The 21,607-nt window shown below is 39.7% G+C and overlaps 1 protein-coding gene across 5 annotated transcripts in view; it reads right to left on the bottom strand.

Annotated features, from left to right (window-relative positions):
• Positions 1-21,607, bottom strand: part of LOC140483641 (cadherin EGF LAG seven-pass G-type receptor 3-like) — a 253,976-nt gene that overhangs the window by 183,056 nt on the left and 49,313 nt on the right. For all 5 annotated transcript variants that reach the window (XM_072581951.1, XM_072581949.1, XM_072581950.1 and 2 more), the window contains one exon: positions 9,949-10,171. In XM_072581951.1, the coding sequence (XP_072438052.1) occupies positions 9,949-10,171 (223 nt within the window). The remainder of the gene's footprint in view (positions 1-9,948; positions 10,172-21,607) is intronic.

Genomic DNA, 21,607 nt, shown 5'->3' on the forward strand with positions numbered 1-21,607 from the left:
ATCCATTGTTTTATCGGGTAATATTCTGCAATTACATTGCATGTATCTTTCCCTCCTTTCACTTAGTTTTTAGTTTTACCAAGACAGACTTTGTTTCATCATCAGTATAAATGTAAATACAAAATTTGAAGAATATTTGTATAATATAAAAGTAGAAATGCTAAAAATACTAGCAGTTCAAGCAGCAGTTGTACAGAGAAACAGATTGAGAACTTCAGGTTGCTGAGATTCTGCTGAGTATTTCCAGCATTTTCTGTTTTCATTTTACCATTTGCAGTACTTCACTTTTGCACGAGTGCTTGCTTTATAATTCGTTTCATAAGCTGAAATATATTGCTGGCAGCTACATCTATAGCAAATCACATGTCAAGTAAAAATGGATTTAGGATCTTGACAGTAGAAAGTCACTTGATCCAATGAGGTCATACCAACTCTGTGAAGAGAAAATTCCTTCATTCTACCTCACCCCGTAACCTGACAAGTTTATTTCCCTCAAGTGCCTTTCCAATTTTCACTTGAACTCACTGATCGATTCTTTTTCCACCAGGACTAAAGGAGAAAAAGAAACTGCACCAAGAGGGCATAGCTTTAAATTAAGGGGGGGTAGATATAGGACTGATGTTAGGGGTAGGTTCTTCACTCAGTGAGTCGTAAGTTCATGGAATGCCCTGCCAGTAGCAGTAGTGGACTCTCCCTCTTTATGGGTATTTAAGCGGGCATTGGATAGGTATATGGAGGATAGTGGGTTAGTGTAGGTTAGGTGGGCTTTGATCGGCGCAACATCGAGGGCCGAAGGGCCTGTACTGCGCTGTATTCTTCTATGTTCTATGTTCATCCTCCTTCCACATTGGGAAAGGCCGGTAAACTTCATACTTTTTCTTTTGTAAATTTGTAATTTGCAAACACATACAGTGTAGACTAGCCAAAATGCCAATGCTCTTCAGTTCATAGATTGACTAAAGTTAAATTAATTTTAAAATTAAGAAAATCATTACGACCACTCATCCCATTGAACTCATTTTGGCTGTCTGGCCAGTCATTCCCATTCCCCTGTTTTTTTTTGCCAATGAAGGACAATTTCAGTCAAGTGCACACCCTAATTTTCTTTGAAAATCACTGTGTTGGGTCTCACAGAAGTAACAAGCATGTAATCAATCACCACAATGAAGATTTGAAACCCTGGTGGGGGTCTCTTGGTTCAGCGATCGGTCAATAAACACACCTGTAAAGGACTCTTTGTCAATCACACAAGCAATAGTTTATTCTTCGATACGGCTGGGTCGGTAGACTCTGATCAGCCCAGTAATATGAGTATTCCTAGACCACCGAAAGAATCTGACAGCTTACAGAGTTTGCATAAGGCTTATATACATTGTTCATAGTCAGACATGGAGATTGATCGCATAGTAACAACCAATCAAATCGGACAAGCCCTCATGCATTTTTGCCTTAGCCTATCACGATTTCTTTTAAATAACCTGGTCTTAGAATCGTATTTGCCCTGCCTTGTGGCTTAAGGTTAAACAGGTACTTCTGCAATTAAATCGGATCTACATCAGTCTAGAGTTTCTTGTTTCTGTCTGGTTCAATGCAATTTAACAATGCAGAAGCCATTTTGTGCAGCTCCTTCAGTCACTTTGGAGGGCGGTGCTGGGGGCGGACAGCAGGGCAGGTGGGCAGCAGTGTTGGATGGGATTGGGGGTGAGTGGGGTGGTGAGGTGCAGTGTTGGATGGGGTTTGGGGCAGGGTTTGGGGGGGTCAGGCAAGGGCGCGGAGTTGGACGGGGTTTGGGGGGTGGGCGCGGTGCGGTGTTGGATGGGGTTTGGAGGGGTGGGTGGCGGGGGCGGTATTGGACAGGGTTGGGGGGGGCAGGCGGAGACTCACATGCAATGTGCTGCTGCCTAGTTTGAACAGGGAGCAGACTTAATTGAAAACTCCAAGCCCCAGAGGAAAGGTATTGAATTGAATAACCGAATAATCAATTATCCAAACTGAATAGTGCCCACTCATCTCGTTCGGATGATCAGGATTCCCCTGTATAAGGCTTGATTCACCTCCTGGTAAGCTTCCTTATGTCCTGGGATCCACTTCCACATCCGTCCTTTTCCTAGCAACTAATGTGAGGGTTTTAGTGTGGTTTCCAGATCAGAAACGAAGTTGCAATACTAACTGACAAGTCTCAAGAACGGTCTCAGTTGAGACTCATTCTCTGGTCCAGAGGCCTTCGTGACAGCTGCATCTTCTTGGGTGCCTTGTGTCATCTCTCGCCATGAATTAAATAACCAAGGTATTCAATGGAATCTCTAAACAACTCTCATTTTCCCCTGTTCACTTGTAGGCCGTTCTCCTGCAACCTCTTTAGGGTTTCCTTAAGGTTCCTCAAATGCTCCTCTTTGATGGAGCCAGTGACCAAAATATCATCCACACAACACTGGACTTCTGCCAACCCACTCAAAATCTGCTTCATGGCTCTCTGAAATAGTACTGGCATTGACTTGATACCAAAAGGAAGTCGCTTGTTGCAGGAACATCACCTGTAACTATCATCAGTAGTGGCTGAGACTCTTCCATGACCCCCAATCTGTAGTAAGTAGGTTTGCAGCAGATCTAGTTTTGAGAATTTCCTTTACCCTGCCAGTCCACTGAATAAGTCTTCTATAAGTGGAAGTGGGCATTGATCAAACCCAGAGCTGAGTTGACTGTGACCTTAAAGTGATGACAAATCTTCACCACGCCATCTGCTCTTAAAATTGGAATGACTGGAGAGATCCAATGGTGGTCACTAGTTCCAATGCTCCAAGATTCACAGCCATGCCAGTTCCATCTCCACTTTAGACCAGATGGCATACAGTACCGGACATGCCTTCAGACTCCTTGGACGAGCCTCTGGCTTCAGCTGTATTTTAATTTAGACTCCATTCACTTCACCCTGGAAGACATATTTTTACTTGTCCTGATCTCTTGCAAAGTCATGTTTGAGTCTGCCAGCCTATTAATCACGCCCCAATTCAACCTTAATAAATGTAACCATGAGCGTCGGAATAATGCAGGGTAGTCACCTTTCACTATGTATAGTGGCAATTCCACACACTTGCCCCGTAACTGTCCTTTCACCAGTGCACAGCCCTTCAGTGGCACCACTTCTTCTGTGTAGGTCCATAATGTAATCTTGGCAGGCTTCAATGGTAGTGCCCTTAATTACTCCAGGTGATTCAGGAATCAGAGAGATTGCTGTGCCCATATCGACTTCCACCTTTACTGTGATTTTCTTTCTAATTTGGGGGGAACCCCAATCAAATTCACCCAGTACTGACGGAGTATTTAACTGAAACTCTGCTGACTCTGGGCCTTCTGCTTTTTCTGCAGTCCCAGCTGACTCCCTGTCTACTTCCTGTTCCTGATTGGCAGTATGAATCTTATGCCTTGTCCTCAGGATTGTTTCTTTTGGCTTCCCCTTGTTTAGGTTGTAACTGGGAATTTCAGCAATGTGGTCCACTCACTCATATTTTTGGCACTAGGCTCGAGTTCAACACGTTGACTTCTTGTGACCAAGCTTGCCACATCGATGACATTCTGCTGAGTTTCTGCTACTTTATGCAGTGTTATCTGAGCAGTGACATCCAACTGTTGCTTTGCTGGCTACCGAATCCATTGAGGTAGCAATTTTGAAAGCTTCCTTGGAATTCAGTTCTCTCTATTAGTAGCTTCCTTTGAATATCTTAATGTTGGATGCCACAAACCAACTAGTCCCGCAAGGCAGACTAGAGGAACCCGCCAAATTCAATGTTCCACTAATCTCTTTAAGGTGGTGACAAATTGGACAATTGGCTCTCCTGCATGTTGTTGCATGGCCTCTTTTTGTATTTAAATTTTTATGATTATATTAGCGTTTATTTAGTAGTCCAGGGAAAAAGATTAAATATATCAGATATATGTATATATAGATTGCACCTTCATGAGGGCTTTTATAATCTGCTAAAATTTTGTGGATTGTATGGATTACATTAAGGTGTTTTGTACCTCATACTTCTGATTGCCAAACAAACAACACTATTTATTTATATCAAAATTTTTCCCCTCCCTCATTTACTGAATATCAATAGGCATGTAGTAAATTATACAAATCACTAAAACTTGTTCAACCAAAATAAACAGCCATTCAAGATGTAAAACATCTTGAACAAGCAAAACGATGCCTCAACCAAGCAACACCACATCTGCACTTGAAAATCCAATTCATTCCAATTTTACAATAGCTTTGGCACTTTTACTGCAGAATCAAATATGTTTGAGGGTACCTAGCATATCCGGAATTGTTCAGTTGACAATAATAACAATAAGGTTTTTCAGGAAGCCACTCAATGTAAATGTCTCTCAACGCTGGCATTAAACATTAGTTGAACAACAATCTATTATTGTTTGGGTCTAAGTATGTTATATTAAAAAAACCACAAGATAGGGCTACAAAAATCTTTTACATCCTTATTATTATTATACATCCTTACAGCTACACAGTTGGACCTGGCCTGTTGCCCAAACATCCACCCCTAACGCCCCCCCCCCCCCCCCAATACACACACCCTGGGTCATCTGACCTTCTCTATTAAAGGGGCAGCATGTACCCCAAATACATTCAGAACAAACATCACTTGCTAAAACTAGATGGGTTGGTGTTGATGTCAGACCTTCCAGTTATATCTTTTATTTCTACCACTTATTGTGTTGTTACCAGCCATGAAGGTAAAATTTGTAAAATATTCAGTCCATGCTACAGCTGATCTGCTGCTGTTATGCTACCTACTACAACTTTAGAATGCCATGGATGATATCAATACAACTGCCAAATACCAGACAACAGTAAGAAATGCTGAAAAGCTAAACTATTACATCAAATAAGAAAGCATTTGGCAGTACTATTCACTATCTCTGCTTGAGGAAGCCCAGCAGTACTGACTAATTCAGTTAATTTGGCTCAACTCTGACAATATTGGGAAAATTGATGAAGAACATGAATATGTTGACTGGAAAGGTAGAAAAAAATGTTGCCTATTAAAAAGAAATTCAGAAACAAAATAGCTTCTCATTACCAGTAAAAGACGGATTTAGCTATCACTCATTATAATAAAATTAAGCTCCAAAGGATTGGAAGTAGCTTGAATGATCAATGGGACGTTTTGGCAATAATGGATCAGAAATGAAATCTATGTAAAAGAGAAGAATTACCATTTAATAATTAAATGGAAAACGTCACTTGACTAAGGATAGTAACTCACTCAGTATAACACCTTTCATGGATTAAGTGTCCTTGATAGCACTTCAGGGAAGAGGCAGGATTTGAGTAATAACAGTGTTCGTAAATGTGCACTTGCATAAGCAAAGGCATAAGCAGCTTTTGGGGAGGCTTTTAAATGCACAGAGAAGAGTAACAAATGGATAGAGTTAGAGGGTTCCAGAGAGGGCAGCAAAGTGGGTGAAAACAGGGTGAAACTGAAAAAAAGGGACTTTGCACACAAATCCAACTTCAAATGGCCAGGGCTGAGAGATGCAAGAACAGGAAGCATTATAATTAAAGGTGCAAATTTGGAATTCAATGCATCAAGGGCTGGTGGTAAAGTGACAACATAAGGTGGCAGACAAAGTTTGGATCAGAAAGCATTTACACAGATAAGAATATGGGCAGCTTATTGAGGTTTCGAACATTCAGTCATGTTGTAACTCACCTTTATTTTATTCAAGTGCAAGCTGAAAACTTCAATCCACCCAGCATGCACAACCTCTTCGGAAAAGACAGAAATATAGAACTGCACTGCACTGTTTAATGGTCTGAACTCCTCCACCCAGAGTAAATACTTTCTTTGCGGGCTGCAATTTGCATCTTTGTTGGCCAAGTACAAATTATATCAGGTTTTTTAAGAAGGATTTTCACAGCAAGGCCCAGTAAGATTTCTTGCCATACCTTAGTCAAACTTGGATATTCCTGCTCCTTGGATGCTCCCTGACCTGCTGTGCTTTTCCAGCACCACTCTAATCTTGACTCTGATCTCCAGCATCTGCAGTCCTCACTTGAGCCTCATTTCTTTAACTGCCTGCCCATACCGTCCCTTGTACCTTATTCTATCCCTACTTTACCATGTGTCATTCCCAGAACAACATGCCAAAACGGTGGATAAGATGAACAGTGGGCTATGTGACAACCAGCTCCTCATCCAAGGGCTGTCCTTGACTTACTGATGTCAGAGAGTTTCTGTAGTTGTGGCCTACTGTTTAAGGCGGTGTAGTAAAAATCCATTGGGGCATTCCTATGTAGGCTAAAATCCTGTCACTATAATCTACATTACCATTCTCAGCCACAGAAAGAGCTTCAGGCCAAAACATTGATGCCTGAGAAAATATAGTTCATAGGATTAAAGTGATCAAAGAGTATGGGGTGAAACCATGACTAGGGTACTGAATTGGATCATTAACCATGATCACAATGAATGGCAGAACTGGCACAAAAGGGCTGAATAGCCTATTCCTGCTCCTATTTTCTAGTTCCTGGCACTCCTTTACTTGACTAAGGCCTGCTGGCAACTATGACAAGCTTCCTGTTTGTGTGTCAGCACTGAACCTGATATTTTTGTGCGAGGGGGCAAAACACAATGGCAGGGCAAGGTAGTTTAAGAAGGGTTACTGTAAGTACCCAAGTAGGCTCAGAATGAGTGTGCACTATGACAATAAGCAAAGACCCCACAGATGCAGCCTGCTCCTGTCCATGAATGCACAGCATCCTTATTGCAATGTTACAATGATTATTTTTGTACATCCAAAGATGCAGAAGTGTCCTGTAAGTGGACTGAGCTTGTGCCATGAGGGTTCTTAGAGCCTGGTACATGCTGGGTGCCTTTATGCATGCACTTGGGGTTTGTGTGACTGATGCCCATGGAGCATACCCTGAGATGGTAGAGCATAATATACAACATGGAGGTTCTCTGTAGCAGGTGGCAAGCTGAATTCACCAGCTATCTAGTCTGGTTTCCATGTCGAGATTTTTCGATATCTAGCTTATTCAGTCTATTTAATAAGCTCAAAAGCTGAATAAAGATAAAGAGACAGGCCACGAATAAGGCATTTAACAAGCTATAATCTTGCTTAATTGTGCAGTCATCAATCTTCAAAGTATAAAATCTGGGGCAAGATAGTACCAATGTCAATATGTCTCGTCAGACTTATCATCCGATTTTGCTATAGCTCGAGCCCCTATAAGATTTTGCACTCCAGAACTATTCTATTGAATCGATGTTTCATTTTTAAAGAACTGTATGAAATGACCCCTTCATCATTTAAATATAGGGGCATTCTCCCCGAGATGCAGCATACAGAATAGATCACGGTTCTCTAGATAGGATGTGACCCAGGGATTCGTACAACTACTAAAGAATAACTTCCTCCCTTGGTGTATCAGCCCAATGTGATAAAGATCAACATTATACTAATCTTTTTGATTGCTTTTGTACTGTGGCATATAATTGGATATCCAACTCCCTTTGCACTTCCATAGTTTTCTTGATCCTAAATGGGTAAACTCATATCTTCCACGCTTAAGTTTATTTGCTACAGCTTTTGACCACTCATTTATTCGATGTCTGTTATACCTTATTAGATTTTCACAATTAACTGTACCTTCTAATTCATGTCACCCTCAAAGTTGGATACATAACTTCATCCTATTTATCCAAGTCATTGATATGCATCATAAAAAGCTGATGTCGCATGACGGAGCCTCAAGGAACATTCACTTTCCATTTCTCATTACAGCCATCCAAATGTGTCACTGAGTCAAAGGACCTACTAACGCAAGGTGGAAACAATTCTTTACTTTGGGCTCGTGTAATCATGCTCAGATGAAGGTCCAAATGCATTTCAGAATAGGGCAGCCTGCCGTCAAGTCATGTCCAGGTCCCAGACTTAAAAATCCACCTACCAACTGTTACACACAGTCTTAGAAGTAATTTTAGATGTTCACTCCTTCAATCTTCCAAACCATCTCTAAGCAAACTGCATGGTGTTACTCATGCAAAAATTCACTCATGCAACATAATGCAACAGTAACACCATATGGTGTTTCTTTGCTCTAGTTTCTCTGGTTGTAATCATACCAGGTTCCTTTTTCAGGATTTTGATGGGACAACTTTATTCCTGTAGAAACCAGAATGTTTCTGCTGTGATTCAGATTATGAAAAGGTCTCATTTGTTTTATTCTGGTAGCAGCTAGCTTTTACATACGAGCATTGGCATTTTAGATCCTTTGGGACCAAATGTCACAATCGATACATTTTTAAATAACAGGACTTATGCTTAGCATCATGCTCTCTAATTTATCCTATTAGCCAAAAAGAAGAAAAATGCAATTTTTTGCTATTCACAAAACCTGAAAGACTTGCACATTAAATTGGTTTACTCCCAAGTGATGGAGGTAGAAAAGCTTTACACTTTATAAATATTAAACATAGCAGCTTTCTTCCTTCCCTCTCCATCAGTTAACTTAGCATTTCTAGTAGGATTGTGATGTGACCTTTAATATATTTGATTTTGTAAATCCCTCGTTTTATGTCTCTATGCTAAATATTTGATTGGCACCCAATAAGACTCCTGCCCAACTTCTGCATAACACAACAGCACGTAAAGATAATGACAAAAAAACCTTTTTCATGTCATTTAAATACAGATTTAATCAAACACTTTCAAAATAATATTAACCTACTGTGTGCTCGCTCCTCAACACCTACTGTTGGGTGAATTGACAAGTGTGACAAATCAATTCCTGTGAAATAAACTTGGTTTGCTCAATGTTGGCACGATAATGCTGCAATTTCACTGGTCGATCTGAATTAGTTCCAGTAGGCCACTTGCAACCGTAAATGAAAATTAAATCTATTTTGTTCCAGTTTTCAATAGAATTCTATGTCAAACAACTGCAAATTAAAGGCTACCACTTACTTCGGTCAATATTCTATCAATTGTGGCATAGCAGAAGGTGATTCTACTGACCATACTGAATAAACAGATAGATCTTTACTCCCCATCAATCTTTTTACTGGCAAACTCAACAGGTGCACATTCTCTGGAACTGCAAAGTCACCTCATATATCTCAATCACATTCAATGCATGTCTATTGGGTTATTTTTTTCCCTTGGAGGCTTATATAAATGTGCCTGTACAAATTTATTAAAAGATTCTTAACAGCAACCTGGTAGTCCACCCCTGCTCCACAAGAATTAGCAATTCCAGATTTCCCATCCCAATCACTGAATCTCTCTGCTTCTACTTCTGTCTGTAAATTCCAACTTCAATTTCAGCCATCAATCTTACTTCAATCAGTAAAATTTGCTCACTCCACTAGCCAAAGCTCAATTCCTATTGACACCTACCATCAGGTCAAAGTAAACCACAAAGCCCACTCTCCAGTAAATTACAGGGCCACCCTATATAATACTTGTATCCAAAAATCAGAAGCTCTCACAGATGGAGTATTTATAAGGCTGCATTTTGAACATGCTCACTTTCTCAGCATCCAAGTCAACCTCAGCAAATCTGGAGGCACCTCACTCATCCGGAGAATAAACCAGTTGCTCCTACAAACATCCACTTCATTTAAATTTGTAGACATGACTTTAGCGAACATGATTACCTGAGTAGCAAAAACCTGCCAAATCTCACAGTAGAAACATGCTCCATGAGTAACATAATATTGCAGCTTCCAAATTGATTGTTTCTGAAAGACTCCATCCTCACTTCCATTAGAATTAATCCCAAGGAGAATTTTGATAAAGCATTTTTAAGGTACACTGGAATAATTAATAAATGGAAAGTTCCCCATACAACCGCAAGCATTTTTGACTACTGCATTTCACTTCAGCATAACCAGTTTCTCAGCAGAAAAAGCACAGAGTGTACATAATACTCACGACAGGGATATTGTCATGTGAAATCTTTGTCGCAGGCCATGAAACATCACAAACGACTTTGGTGGAAAAGATCGGGCTGTCACTTCACAATATGGCTTCTCATATCCTCCTGAAGGACAATTACACTTGAATCCGCCTGCTGGGAGGTTCGTGCAAGTTCCGCCATTTCTGCACACACCTGGAGAGCAGTGCCCAGACTGACTGTCCACTTCACAATGATCACCTGACCAGGGTTAAAGTGTAAATGTCAATGGAAGCACATCACAGATATAATTCCTTCCACTCAGTCAAAATCCAGCTTCTCATAAGCACAATGAAAGGCAAAACATTACAGTGTATATCGATCAATGTCTCTTGCTAAAAAAGATGATGTGGCATGGCAGCAATTTGAGAATAACAATAATTAGCAGATTGTTTCAAAAGTGGAAGTTTGCAACATTCTCACAGCAACAAAGAAAGAAACAATGCTGAGAAGATTTAAAAATGTGTCCAGATCAGTCCAAAAACCAAACCAACATCCTAAAACTGGATGCACCCGTAGAAGATTCTGATAGCTTTCTCATCCCATATTTGGAGACTGAAGTTTTTATAGATATCTGATTCCGAAGATCTCTACTAAGCAAAATTACTTGGAAATATGATTAAATTAATATTTATTTCTTTTTTTTATTTACTCAAAAAACTTTCATAATTGGCTCATTGCAGCATAATACTGTCATTCTGTCCATTATTTGGATCAGCTGTTTGAAAGAGCTATACAACTAAAACCATTCTGCTGCTCTCAATGCAATGATTATTGATGATACATGCAGATGTATTAAAGACCAGATTTCCACTCTTGAGGTGGATAGCTCAAGTGTACGATGGAATCAGGCCCACCCCTGAAGCAGTGAACTCTTTAAACAGTTTCCAGACTGACCAAGGCCTCTATGCACAGCCCTGCACCAGTAGGGCCACCAAGCTTACTCAGGCTGCATTGCAGGTAACAAACACTCACATTGCTGAGGAACATCCACTGACTAAACATGAAGCTGGACATAAATAATTCCATCCACCCATTACAAAGGCTGTTGTTTGGCCCTGTAGCTTTGCACACACTATATTAATCAATAAATAACCCCCAATCATTCCTCATACCCTCATGTCAACTCATGGCACTTATGTTAATTTGCCTTGTATATAATTTGTGCATATTTTTACCTGTGCACCCTGTAGTTACAACAGCATATATGAAACTGCTTAGAAAGTACCCTTTCATAATTTTGTTTTTATTTTAAAAACTGCTGCTACAATCCAAAATTAGTAATCAACTAGACTTCTCAGCCATTAATATCAGAATCTACCAGCACTTACAAGCCAAGCCTAATCACTAGCTGACAGCTCACATTCCCTTGAAAGGTTCAACATTGTTGACACAGAATGTCTCTGGGGAGAAGACTGACAGCTTTATGATGTTATAATGTGCCGTTTTTCTGCGATCATTTTTGTCAAAAGCTCAATAATTTCTCTACAGTGAAAGGGATGTGAGGCAATCTAGAATGAGAGCTCACCGTTTGAGGATAAGGGATAGGCAAGCAGAAGGCTAGAAGAACACACCAAGCCAGGTAGCATCAGGAGGTGGAGAGATCAACGTTGTGGGTACAATCCTTCTCCGGGACTGATAAGGATAAGGAGTAGCAGATTTGAAACAGGGATGAGAAGTTACTTCTCTCAAAGGGTTATGAATCTGAAATTCACCGCCCCACAAAGCAGTGAATGCTGGGATACTGAGTAAATTTGAGGAAATAGATGATTTGTAATTAAGATGGATTACAGGGTTATGGAGAATGGGCAGGAAAGTGGAGTTGAGGCCACCTTGACTGCATTAAACAGTGTGCAGGCTCAAGGGGCTGAATTGCCCATTCCTGCTCCTAGTTCTTATGTTCTGTTCTGTTCTGTGTGTAAAGGGTTATAACTTAGGTTATTGAGGCTTTAAATGTCTAGTTTTAAAACAACAATCTCACAAGGTTATAGCAACTGACATTTTTAAAGAAAATTATGAATGGGTGTTTTTACAAAGTTCCATGTCTTAAGATGTTGCCACTATGTGATTCAGTAATTCTGTACAAAGTGGCTCCTGGATTAATGGGGACTGAAGTGCGATGTGTTAGCCTAGAGGATGAGAGGGGCCCTGGAAGGATCGGGAGATAGGAATTAATATGGACAGGGCATAATAGACATATTCGGACCTTTCCTTTAAACAGATTTGTGAATCCAGACTGCAGCTCATGAATCTTCTAAAGGGTCTATTAACCATGTCATGTAGCAGCTGGTCTGACTGCAGAAGAAATTGTGAGGGGTTAGGAGATGCCTACTTTCATAATAATGCCAGCCAGATTGGGAGTAGAGGGTATGGGGCTTGCCTATTACACCCTTATTCTATGCCACCAAATATTTGGAGCATTGGGAATGGAGTGGGAGTCCCAAAGCAGGTCCTGCATGAGATTGTAAATGACTCTGTGTACTTATGGCTCTGCAAAATCCAGCACAATTCTTACAGAATTCTGAAGAAACTGAATTATCAATAAGCAAAACAACAGTTCCAAATACAATTCAGCATGAATTGCTGGATAATTTAGTTCTCTTTCCTAGAAAGGATAATCACCTTTAAGCCACCTTAATATCAGTCTTTGATGTATAAAAATGAAGAGTGAAATGAATACTGTAAACCAATATTATCCGTAATTCTCTGAAATGTTTATTATTTTCAAAAGGGCCATAGTACATTCTAAAAATTAAACTTATTTTTGTTGGGGAGAGGTACTCATGGAGATGTTAATTACTAAGATTAAGTCCTTAAGGCCAAGTGCTTAACATCAACTGACAGTAGTCAAGGATTTTAGCAGTTTCAAGTTGTGCTGTGGTCAAGTTCACTTTTGAGTGGATTTTCTCAATGAACAGATGGATTTTTCCTTCATTTAAAATGGGAATGAATTGTCAAACAAAGTGACCTATTCATGTCATATGCAGGTTGAGTGTCAAGTTTTGGAAGAAAAACTCAGCAAATCAAGATGGAATGTTCAACAGTAAACATTGAACAACTTGAGAACTTTTGATTTCTCCACTTAAAAGCATGAATTTATCCCCATAGATGAAATAAATGAACAATCATCAGAGGGGAAAAAAAATTTGCCTATAGGGAATGTGTTTTCTTCTCAGATAATTTAAATTTGCTGGTAACAGAAATTTGCCTTACTTATGAAGGTTAATTTCTAATTTATATGCTGTCAGTAAATATACATCGTTTTTGAAAAAGCATTTTATGTTTTTCCTAGACCATGTGAGTTGTAAATAATGCATGCTATGTCAGTTTATTGGACATTAGTGACTGTTATGAATGGTGGGACTTTTATATGGTTACTTCTATTAGCAAGGGGACATTAAATAATGTTTCTTTGTAATAGATTGTCTTAGCAAAAGTTCAGTGTAGTTTGTCAATAATTGATGGAATCAGAAGCAGTATATTATATCAGATAACATTATTAGTGAAGGGCAATGGAACAGTGAAGTTAACTTTTAACCTAGCTTCAAATTATATTCACACGATTGGGACTAGTATCTCCTGTCTCTGATGACAGTCCAAGTAAAATAATATTGAGTGGATTAAATAAGTTTGAGAGTACAGGCAAACCCAAGAATAATGGTGCCATTAAAACCACATTAAATATTGCCAAGAACAAAAATTCCACTGCACTATTCTTGCTGGGAGAATACATATCAACGTTTGCACATTCCCAACATGTGATTTTGTATCTGTGGACATAAAATCATGAGCTGGTATTGAGTAATTCCCTAAAAATTCCTCCAGGGAACAATACCATAAAATTTTAATCACAAAAGTGGCAAACTCACCCAACATGTAGCTGCTTGATAAAATGACCAAATCGGAAATATTTAAAACCAACTAAAGTAAGGGCAGTTTTTTAAAGTAGCCATGTGCGAGAAGTGGTGACTTCCTGGTACTCACATCTGTATGGAAGACATTAATTTTAAGTAATATTACCTTAGCAAGGAATATGCTACAGGTGGTGAGATACATCAAGACAGTTTTATTTTTTCCCGATTATGATTTCACCATGAATAAAGCAACAATAGACAACAGACCTTATGTTAACACAGAGTTTGTAACCAGCATTGTTACTTCCTGATTTAGCAACCACAACATAATCACTATTAAAATCACATTCTTCAGAGTATGTTATTCCTAGTCATCCCACAGCAAAAGAGGAGTGTCATATCAAACAAGAGTAAATTTCAATCATTTCCGATTTCATGGGATTTCAGTTTTAGAGAAAAGTTTTGCACAAATACACAGGGCCTGGCGGTGTGGTGGTGATGCAGGGGTTGGGGGGGACGGGGTGGGAAGTACAGGAAGATGACACACTGTTACAGTTTCAATTTAGACTGGTAACTATTTTAAAATATCCAAAATGCCAGTTTCTTACTGAAAGTATGAAGCCACAAGACACCACATTTCGAAGATTTTTTACTGTACAAAAAAATCAAACAAAGTGAACACTAAACACTTATGTCTCATTTTCAGTATGCCTTTAACAGACATGGTCATGACATCATCACTATATCATATCGCTCGAGGGTATAAAGGTCTCATCCTACATCTTACTGTGGGATGATCTGAAGCATGACAGAATATTGTAACTTAATAGCTCAAGATTAGCATACTTATATGCCTGAGGAATACAATTTTTGCATACAATTGTTAGTTGTAAAAAATATCTATTGCACTCTTCAACACCATGATATCCATGTCCATGTTTTTGTGTAATGAGAGATAACAAAGACAATGTGCCAGCCACCACTATCAACATCCTCAGGTACGGTCTGTCCCACGAGCAGACAGACTCACCAAAGGTGGCAGTAGTGTGGTGTATAGTCAGGAAGGAGTTACACTGGCACAATATCAACTCCGAACCCCATGAAATCTCATGGCATCAGGTCAGAGAGAGGCAAAAAAGCCTGTTGATTACAATCTACCAAACACCTTCCACTGACAAATCAACAGCATTCCATGTTGAACAATATTTAGAGCAAGCATATCACAGAACATACTCTGGTGAAGGGCTTCAATATCCATCACCAAATATGGCTTATTTGCGCCACTGAGTTGGCCAAGTCTTAAAGGATGTAGCTACTATACTGGGTCTGCAGCAACTGGTGAAGGAACCAACAAGAGGAAAAAAATTTAACTGACGTTATCCTCACCAGATGTGCAGATATTGCATCCATGGCAGTATCGTTAAGAATCTCCACCACACAATCTTTGTGGAGATGAAGTCCTATCTTCACACTGAGGATACACTTAATTGTGTTGTGTGGAATACTACTGTACTATATGGAACAGATTTTAAATAGATTTAACAACTCAAAATTGGACATCCATAAGGTGCTGTGGTCATCTGCAGATATTTGTATTCAACCACAATCTGTAATCTCATGACCTGGCACATCCACCACTCTAACAATACCATCATGTCGGGTGATCAACCTTGGTTCAATGAAGGAATATGATGTCAGAAGCAGCACCAAACAGGCTAAAAAATGTGGTGCCAACTTGGTGCAATATAATACAGGACTACTTGCATGCCAAAACAGAGAAAGACAGGGCCAAGCAACCCCACAAACATTATATCTAAATCCAGTTGTCAATGGTGGTGGGCAATCAAGCCATTAAATTTGAGACACCTCAAATATTCCCATGCTAAACGATGGGGGAGACCAACATATCAGCGCAAAAGACAAAACCAAAGCATTTATATCTGTCTTCGGCAAGGTGTGTCGAGTGGATAATCCATAGCAGCCACCTCCTGAGGACCCCCCATCACAGACGCCAGACTTCAACCAATTCAATTTGCTCCATGTGATATCAAGCATCAATCAAAAGTTAAAGATAATGCAAAGTTTTATGGGTCCTTACAGCATTCTAGAAATTGTACCAAAAACATATGTTCTGAACCAGCTGTGGCCTAGCCAAGCTGTTCCAGTACAGCTATAACATTGACATCTACCCAACAAAGTGATAAATTGTCCATACATCTTACACATCAAAAACAAACCCAAACCAACCAATTCCCACTCTAAATCCACACTCAAAGTAATGGAAAGGATCATCAACAATCTTTTCAAACACTACTTACTCAGCAACAAACCACTCACTAATGTTTGGGTTTTGCAAAGGCCACTCAGCTTCTGACCATGCTACTGCCTTGGTCCAAACATTGATAAAAGAGCTAGACTTCAGATGTGAGGTAAGAGTGAGTGTTCCTGACATCAAAGCTACATTTCATCAAGAGCCCTCATACAACTGAAAAACAGGAGGACTCTTCAATGCATGGAATCAAACCAGCTAAACAGGCACCAATTGTTGGAGATCAGCCATCTCAGCTCCAGGTCATCACTGCAAGAATTCTTCAGGGTGGAGTTCTAGTCCCAACCACGCTCGACTGCTTCATCAATGACCTGCCCTCCATTTGGAGGTTAAAAGTAGGAACGCTCACTGATAAGTGGATAGTGTTCAATACCATTCATGACCCCTCAGACACTGATGCAGCTCATGTTCATTGGGAGCAACACCCAGGCTTGGCCTAATCATTGGAAAGCAACATTCATGCCACACAAATGCCAGGCAATGACCATCTCCATAAGCCCGTAAGATATAGGATCAGAATTTGGCCATTTGGCACACAGAGTCGGTTCTGCCATTTGATCATGGCTGATATGTTTCTCAGCCTCATTCTTCTGCCTTCTCCTCATAACCTTTGTTCCTCTTACTAATCAGACATCTCTGTCTGTCTTAAATACACTTAGGGACTTGGCCTCCACAACTTTCTGTGGTAATAAATTCCACAGATTTACCACTACCTGACCGAAGAAAACCCAGAGCCCTCACCCGACGGCGACACGGTGGCTCAGTGGTTAGCACTGCTGCCTCACAGAACCAGGGATCTGGGTTCAATTCCCACCTCAGGCGACTGTCTGTGTGGAGTTTGCACATTTTCCCAGTGTCTATGTGGGTTTCCTCCGGGTTCTCCGGTTTCCTCCCACAATCACAAAAGATGTGCAGGGTAGGTGAATTAGGTAAAAACAATGACTGCAGATGCTGGAACCAAGATTCTGGATTAGTGGTGCTGGAAGAGCACAGCAGTTCAGGCAGCACCCAAAGAGCAGCGAAATCGACGTTTCGGGCAAAAGCACTTCATCAGGAATGGCTTTTGCCCGAAACGTCGATTTCGCTGCTCTTTGGATGCTGCCTGAACTGCTGTGCTCTTCCAGCACCAGGGTAGGTGAATTGGCCATGCTAAATTGCCCACAGTGTTAGATACATTAGTCAGGGGTAAACGTAGGGGAATGGGTCTGGGTCGGAAGATCAGTGTGGACTTGTTGGGCCGAAGGGTCTGTTTCCATACTGTAGGAAATCTAATCTAAAAACCGCCCCTCACAGAACAAGCCCTTCATCCCAGAATTACATGTAAACCTCCTCTGGACCCCCTCCCAAGTCAGCAAATCCTTCCTTAAATATGGGACCCAAAATTATTCATAATATTCCAAATGTGGTCTGACCAGAGCCTCAGCAGTATATCCCTGCTTTTGTATCTTAACCCTCCAAAATGAATGCTAACACTGCGTTTGCTTTCCTAATTGCTAAATGAACTGCATGCTAAACTTGAGAGAATCCTTAACTAAGACTTACAAATCTCTTTGTGCTTCAGATTTCTAAAACCTTTCCCCATTTAAAAAATAATCTATACTTCTGTTCTTCTTACCAAAGCGCATAACCTCACCCTTTCCCACACTATTATATCTGTCACTTCTCTGCCCACTGTCCTAGACTGTCCCAAGCCCTTCTGTGGTCTCCAAGTCTCCTCAACACTGCCTGTTCCTCCATCTAGTTTGTGTCATCTGCAAACTTAGCAACCATGCCCTCAGGTCCTTCATCCAGATTGTTAATGTATAATGTATCTCCAACAAGAGAGAACCTAAATATCGACACTTGACCTTCAAGGACATTGGAAAAATCATTAATTCTCCAACTAACAACATCTTGGGGATTAGCACTCACCATAAATTGTACAGGACCAGCTAGATAGATAATGTAACTAAAAGCACAGATCAGAGACTGGGAATTCTGTGGCATATAACTCACCTCTCAACTCCCCAGTGTATATACAAGGCACAAATCAGGAGTGCGATGGAATACGATACACTTGCCTAGATGGGTGCAGCTTCAGTAACACTCAAGCAGCTTGCCACCATTTTGCACAAAGCAGTCAGCTTGATTGGCACCCATCCAGCACCTTCCATATTCACTACCTTCACTGCTAATGTATAGTGGCAGCAGCAGTGCACTTCAGTTAACTACCAAGCGTCCTCAAGCAGCACATTTCAAATCCACAACATCAGCTACTAGGACAAAGAATATCACCATCTACAAGTTCTCCTCACACTATTCTAATGAATAACTATACTGCAGTTTCTTCAGTGCTGATCAGTCAAAATCCTGGAATTTTCACGCTTACAGCACTGTGTGTACCTCTACATCCCAAATGATTGGCTCAAGCTGGCAGTTCACTACTACTGCTCAAGTGCAGTGAGGGATTCACAATAAATGCTAGCTTAATGAGCATACATAATATGAATCAGTAAAATAGATGCTGGCAATCCGAAATAAAACAGAAAAAGAAAAAGAAACTCATAACCTTTAGCTGCTTCTGGGGAGCCAGAAGCCATTAACATTTCAGGTCAGTGACAGTTTTGATGAACAGTCATCGATCTGACATGTAAACTAGGCTTCTCTCACCACAGGTGCTGCTAGATCTGAATATTTACAGCGTTTACTGTTTTTACTTCAAAACAGATGAAAGAATGAAATATATGAACGCTGTACACCAGAACACACACAGAGATAACATGCAATATTGTACCCTGGCACTGTTTCAAAATAGTATGTATAATGTAAACATTTAACAGACCAGAATGAAGTCAAACTTGCTAAGTTCAAGAATATTACAGGTTCATATGATTATGATGACAGAAGTTGAACTGTTTGTTCCTAAGTTAAGAACAATCTCATACTAAAAAAAGTGAACTGAAAAGGAAGGACATCCCAACAGCATGGATTCTTCATCTCATACTTGTAAATAAAAAGTGCTGTAAGCATACAGTATCCTTGCAACCACCAGAAAATATCTTGGCATAACATTTGTGATTGTCATCTGATCCTGCCCACCATGTCACTTTTCCTTTTGTTATCCTTTCATCCACTTCAAGAGCAATTTTCAACTTATACTAAGTAATTTTGACCTTGTCAAAACAGCTGTAAATTCTAAACTACGTACATTATTAAAAATGGATCATTTATAGAAAGGATCCTGATACTTAAAAAAACAAAGATAGTATTCTCTCAAGTTGTAATTTCAGAATCTAATTCAATTACTGCCTTATTTCTTATGTAAAACAATTAACTGTCCTGAATAAATTGAACTTTAACAGCATTTTATGTATCTCAACAGACACACAGTTACTTATTTCTTTCAAAGATCTACAAGTTATTTGAATGACACACTAAGCCATTCATGCGATTTAAATCTTTTTCGACCCTATATCCTGAGAGTCAATGACAATATTATCTTATCATTGTCAAATAGCTGCTTACACAAGTTATAAAATATTCAAATTTGGAGAGCGCAATAAAGCAGAAATATCTCTACTTCAAAGTATCATGAAATCTAGGAAAGTAAAGAGATGAGCATGGATTGTTAAAAACAAATGGATAAGACATTATTGGTTGAAATCTAATCTAATCACATGCTATTTACAATCTACTGTCTGGATTGATGAAGTCACTTTGCACTGTTGCTGGATGTCAAGACAGTCTAAACTGCAAACAAATGGCTGAGAGAATATGTTGCAAGAAGGTGGAGATAAGCTCCTGACAATACCTTAAGAATCTCCATCTATTATTCTTAGATAGTTATTAAGATGCTTAAAATCATGCCCAATACAGAATTTTCCAGTTTTCACATCCTCCCCTCCCACCCCAAGCTAACAGCTCTTGATGAGATGTGGTTCTGCCCTCTGGTTCACTGGAGTATTCATTTCGCAACAAAACTTGAACTGTTCAATACTATACAGTATCTGAGCCAAACCAGAAACTATTCTTACCTGCCCTCTACATTTCCAACAAGTAGTATCAAATAGAGGGAGTGTAATGAAAGTTCACCAGACTTCTTCCCAGGAAGGTTCCATAAACATAAAATTGGGTAAACTGTACCTGCATTCTGTAGAGTTTTGAAGAATGCGAGATGATCTAATTGGAACTTACAAAATACTCAAAGGAATAAGACAGCGTTGATGTCATGGATCAGCTATGATTGCACAGAATGGCAGGCAGGGTCAACGGGCTGAACAGTCTACTCTTGTTCCTATATTCTGAATATTAGTCTGAAATAGGCTAATCTCCTTAAGTATGACCATCCTAGCTCACTTTGTGCATTCAAAGAGGCAGATATGGAATAGTGGGTGGCAAATGCCTCAGAAATGTAGAGGGCAGGTATTTTTTCTCCAGTCATTAATAAAGGTTTAACTTTATCATGAAAGTGAATATAATCTGTCTACCAATCTGTTCAAAGATAAGTACCCTACTGCAATGACATAGGTTTAATGTTGCACATCGTGGGCTGTGATTGTAGCTCCCTTGTAACCCCTTCCAAAATTCTTTAATCTTCAGCTGAAAGCCACACATTTTGTTCACAGTTTTCCTTTTCCTCCAGTTCCTCTCCAAGGTATTTAGGGGTTTCCTCTTCATTTGCATCTTCTCTTTGATTCAGTTCTCAATTTATTCTCTGGTGCCATCACTGGAGGGGATGAACTGGCTATGTTTTATTCATCAATAAAACACAACGCTCTACACAATCTTTCCAATGCCTCGTATTCTCTGTGCTTCAAAAGCTTCAGGTTAATGCCTGTAAACCCCATCCCCAACATAAAATTATAGAGTTTAGAGATCTGTAGTGTTTCAAAACAAAGCTCGAACTTTGAAATAGTCAGATTTCTTCAGTTAAACCCTTAACCTTTTAGAACCATAGGCTTTCATCCTGAATAAAAGTTGTAAGTCTGTTGATGATTTGATAAGACTGTCATCAGCAATATGCTGTAGCTGTCTTAGAAATAGTGCTGCCACACGCAAATACAGTTTTTCACATTTGAGGGTTTTTTTTGAAAGTTAATGAATGACATTCAGCAAAGCAACAATACATTTTGATATTTGGATGGGGAGAGGGAGAGGGTAGTCTCAAGTTTGTTTTCAGATTTTATTTATATAAAAAATCACATTCATTAGAAACAAACAGGAAATTAATATGTGCCAATTCAGAGTTATGCTTTAAATCCTCAATGGATTACAAAACGATGCATGAACATAGCATGAAAAAAAACTAACTGGGACGGTATGTTTACATTGGAAACTGTTCAGCAAAGGTTCATTCAGCTGGTGCCTGGGATGAAGAAGTTATCTTTTGAAAACGTTAAAGTTTAGAACAATAAGAAGTTATCTTAATGAAATGTACAAGATTCACAGGGGACTTGACAGGGTAGATGCTGCCAG

The sequence above is a fragment of the Chiloscyllium punctatum genome, chromosome 12, assembly GCF_047496795.1.
Source record: "Chiloscyllium punctatum isolate Juve2018m chromosome 12, sChiPun1.3, whole genome shotgun sequence".
Taxonomy (NCBI): domain Eukaryota; kingdom Metazoa; phylum Chordata; class Chondrichthyes; order Orectolobiformes; family Hemiscylliidae; genus Chiloscyllium; species Chiloscyllium punctatum.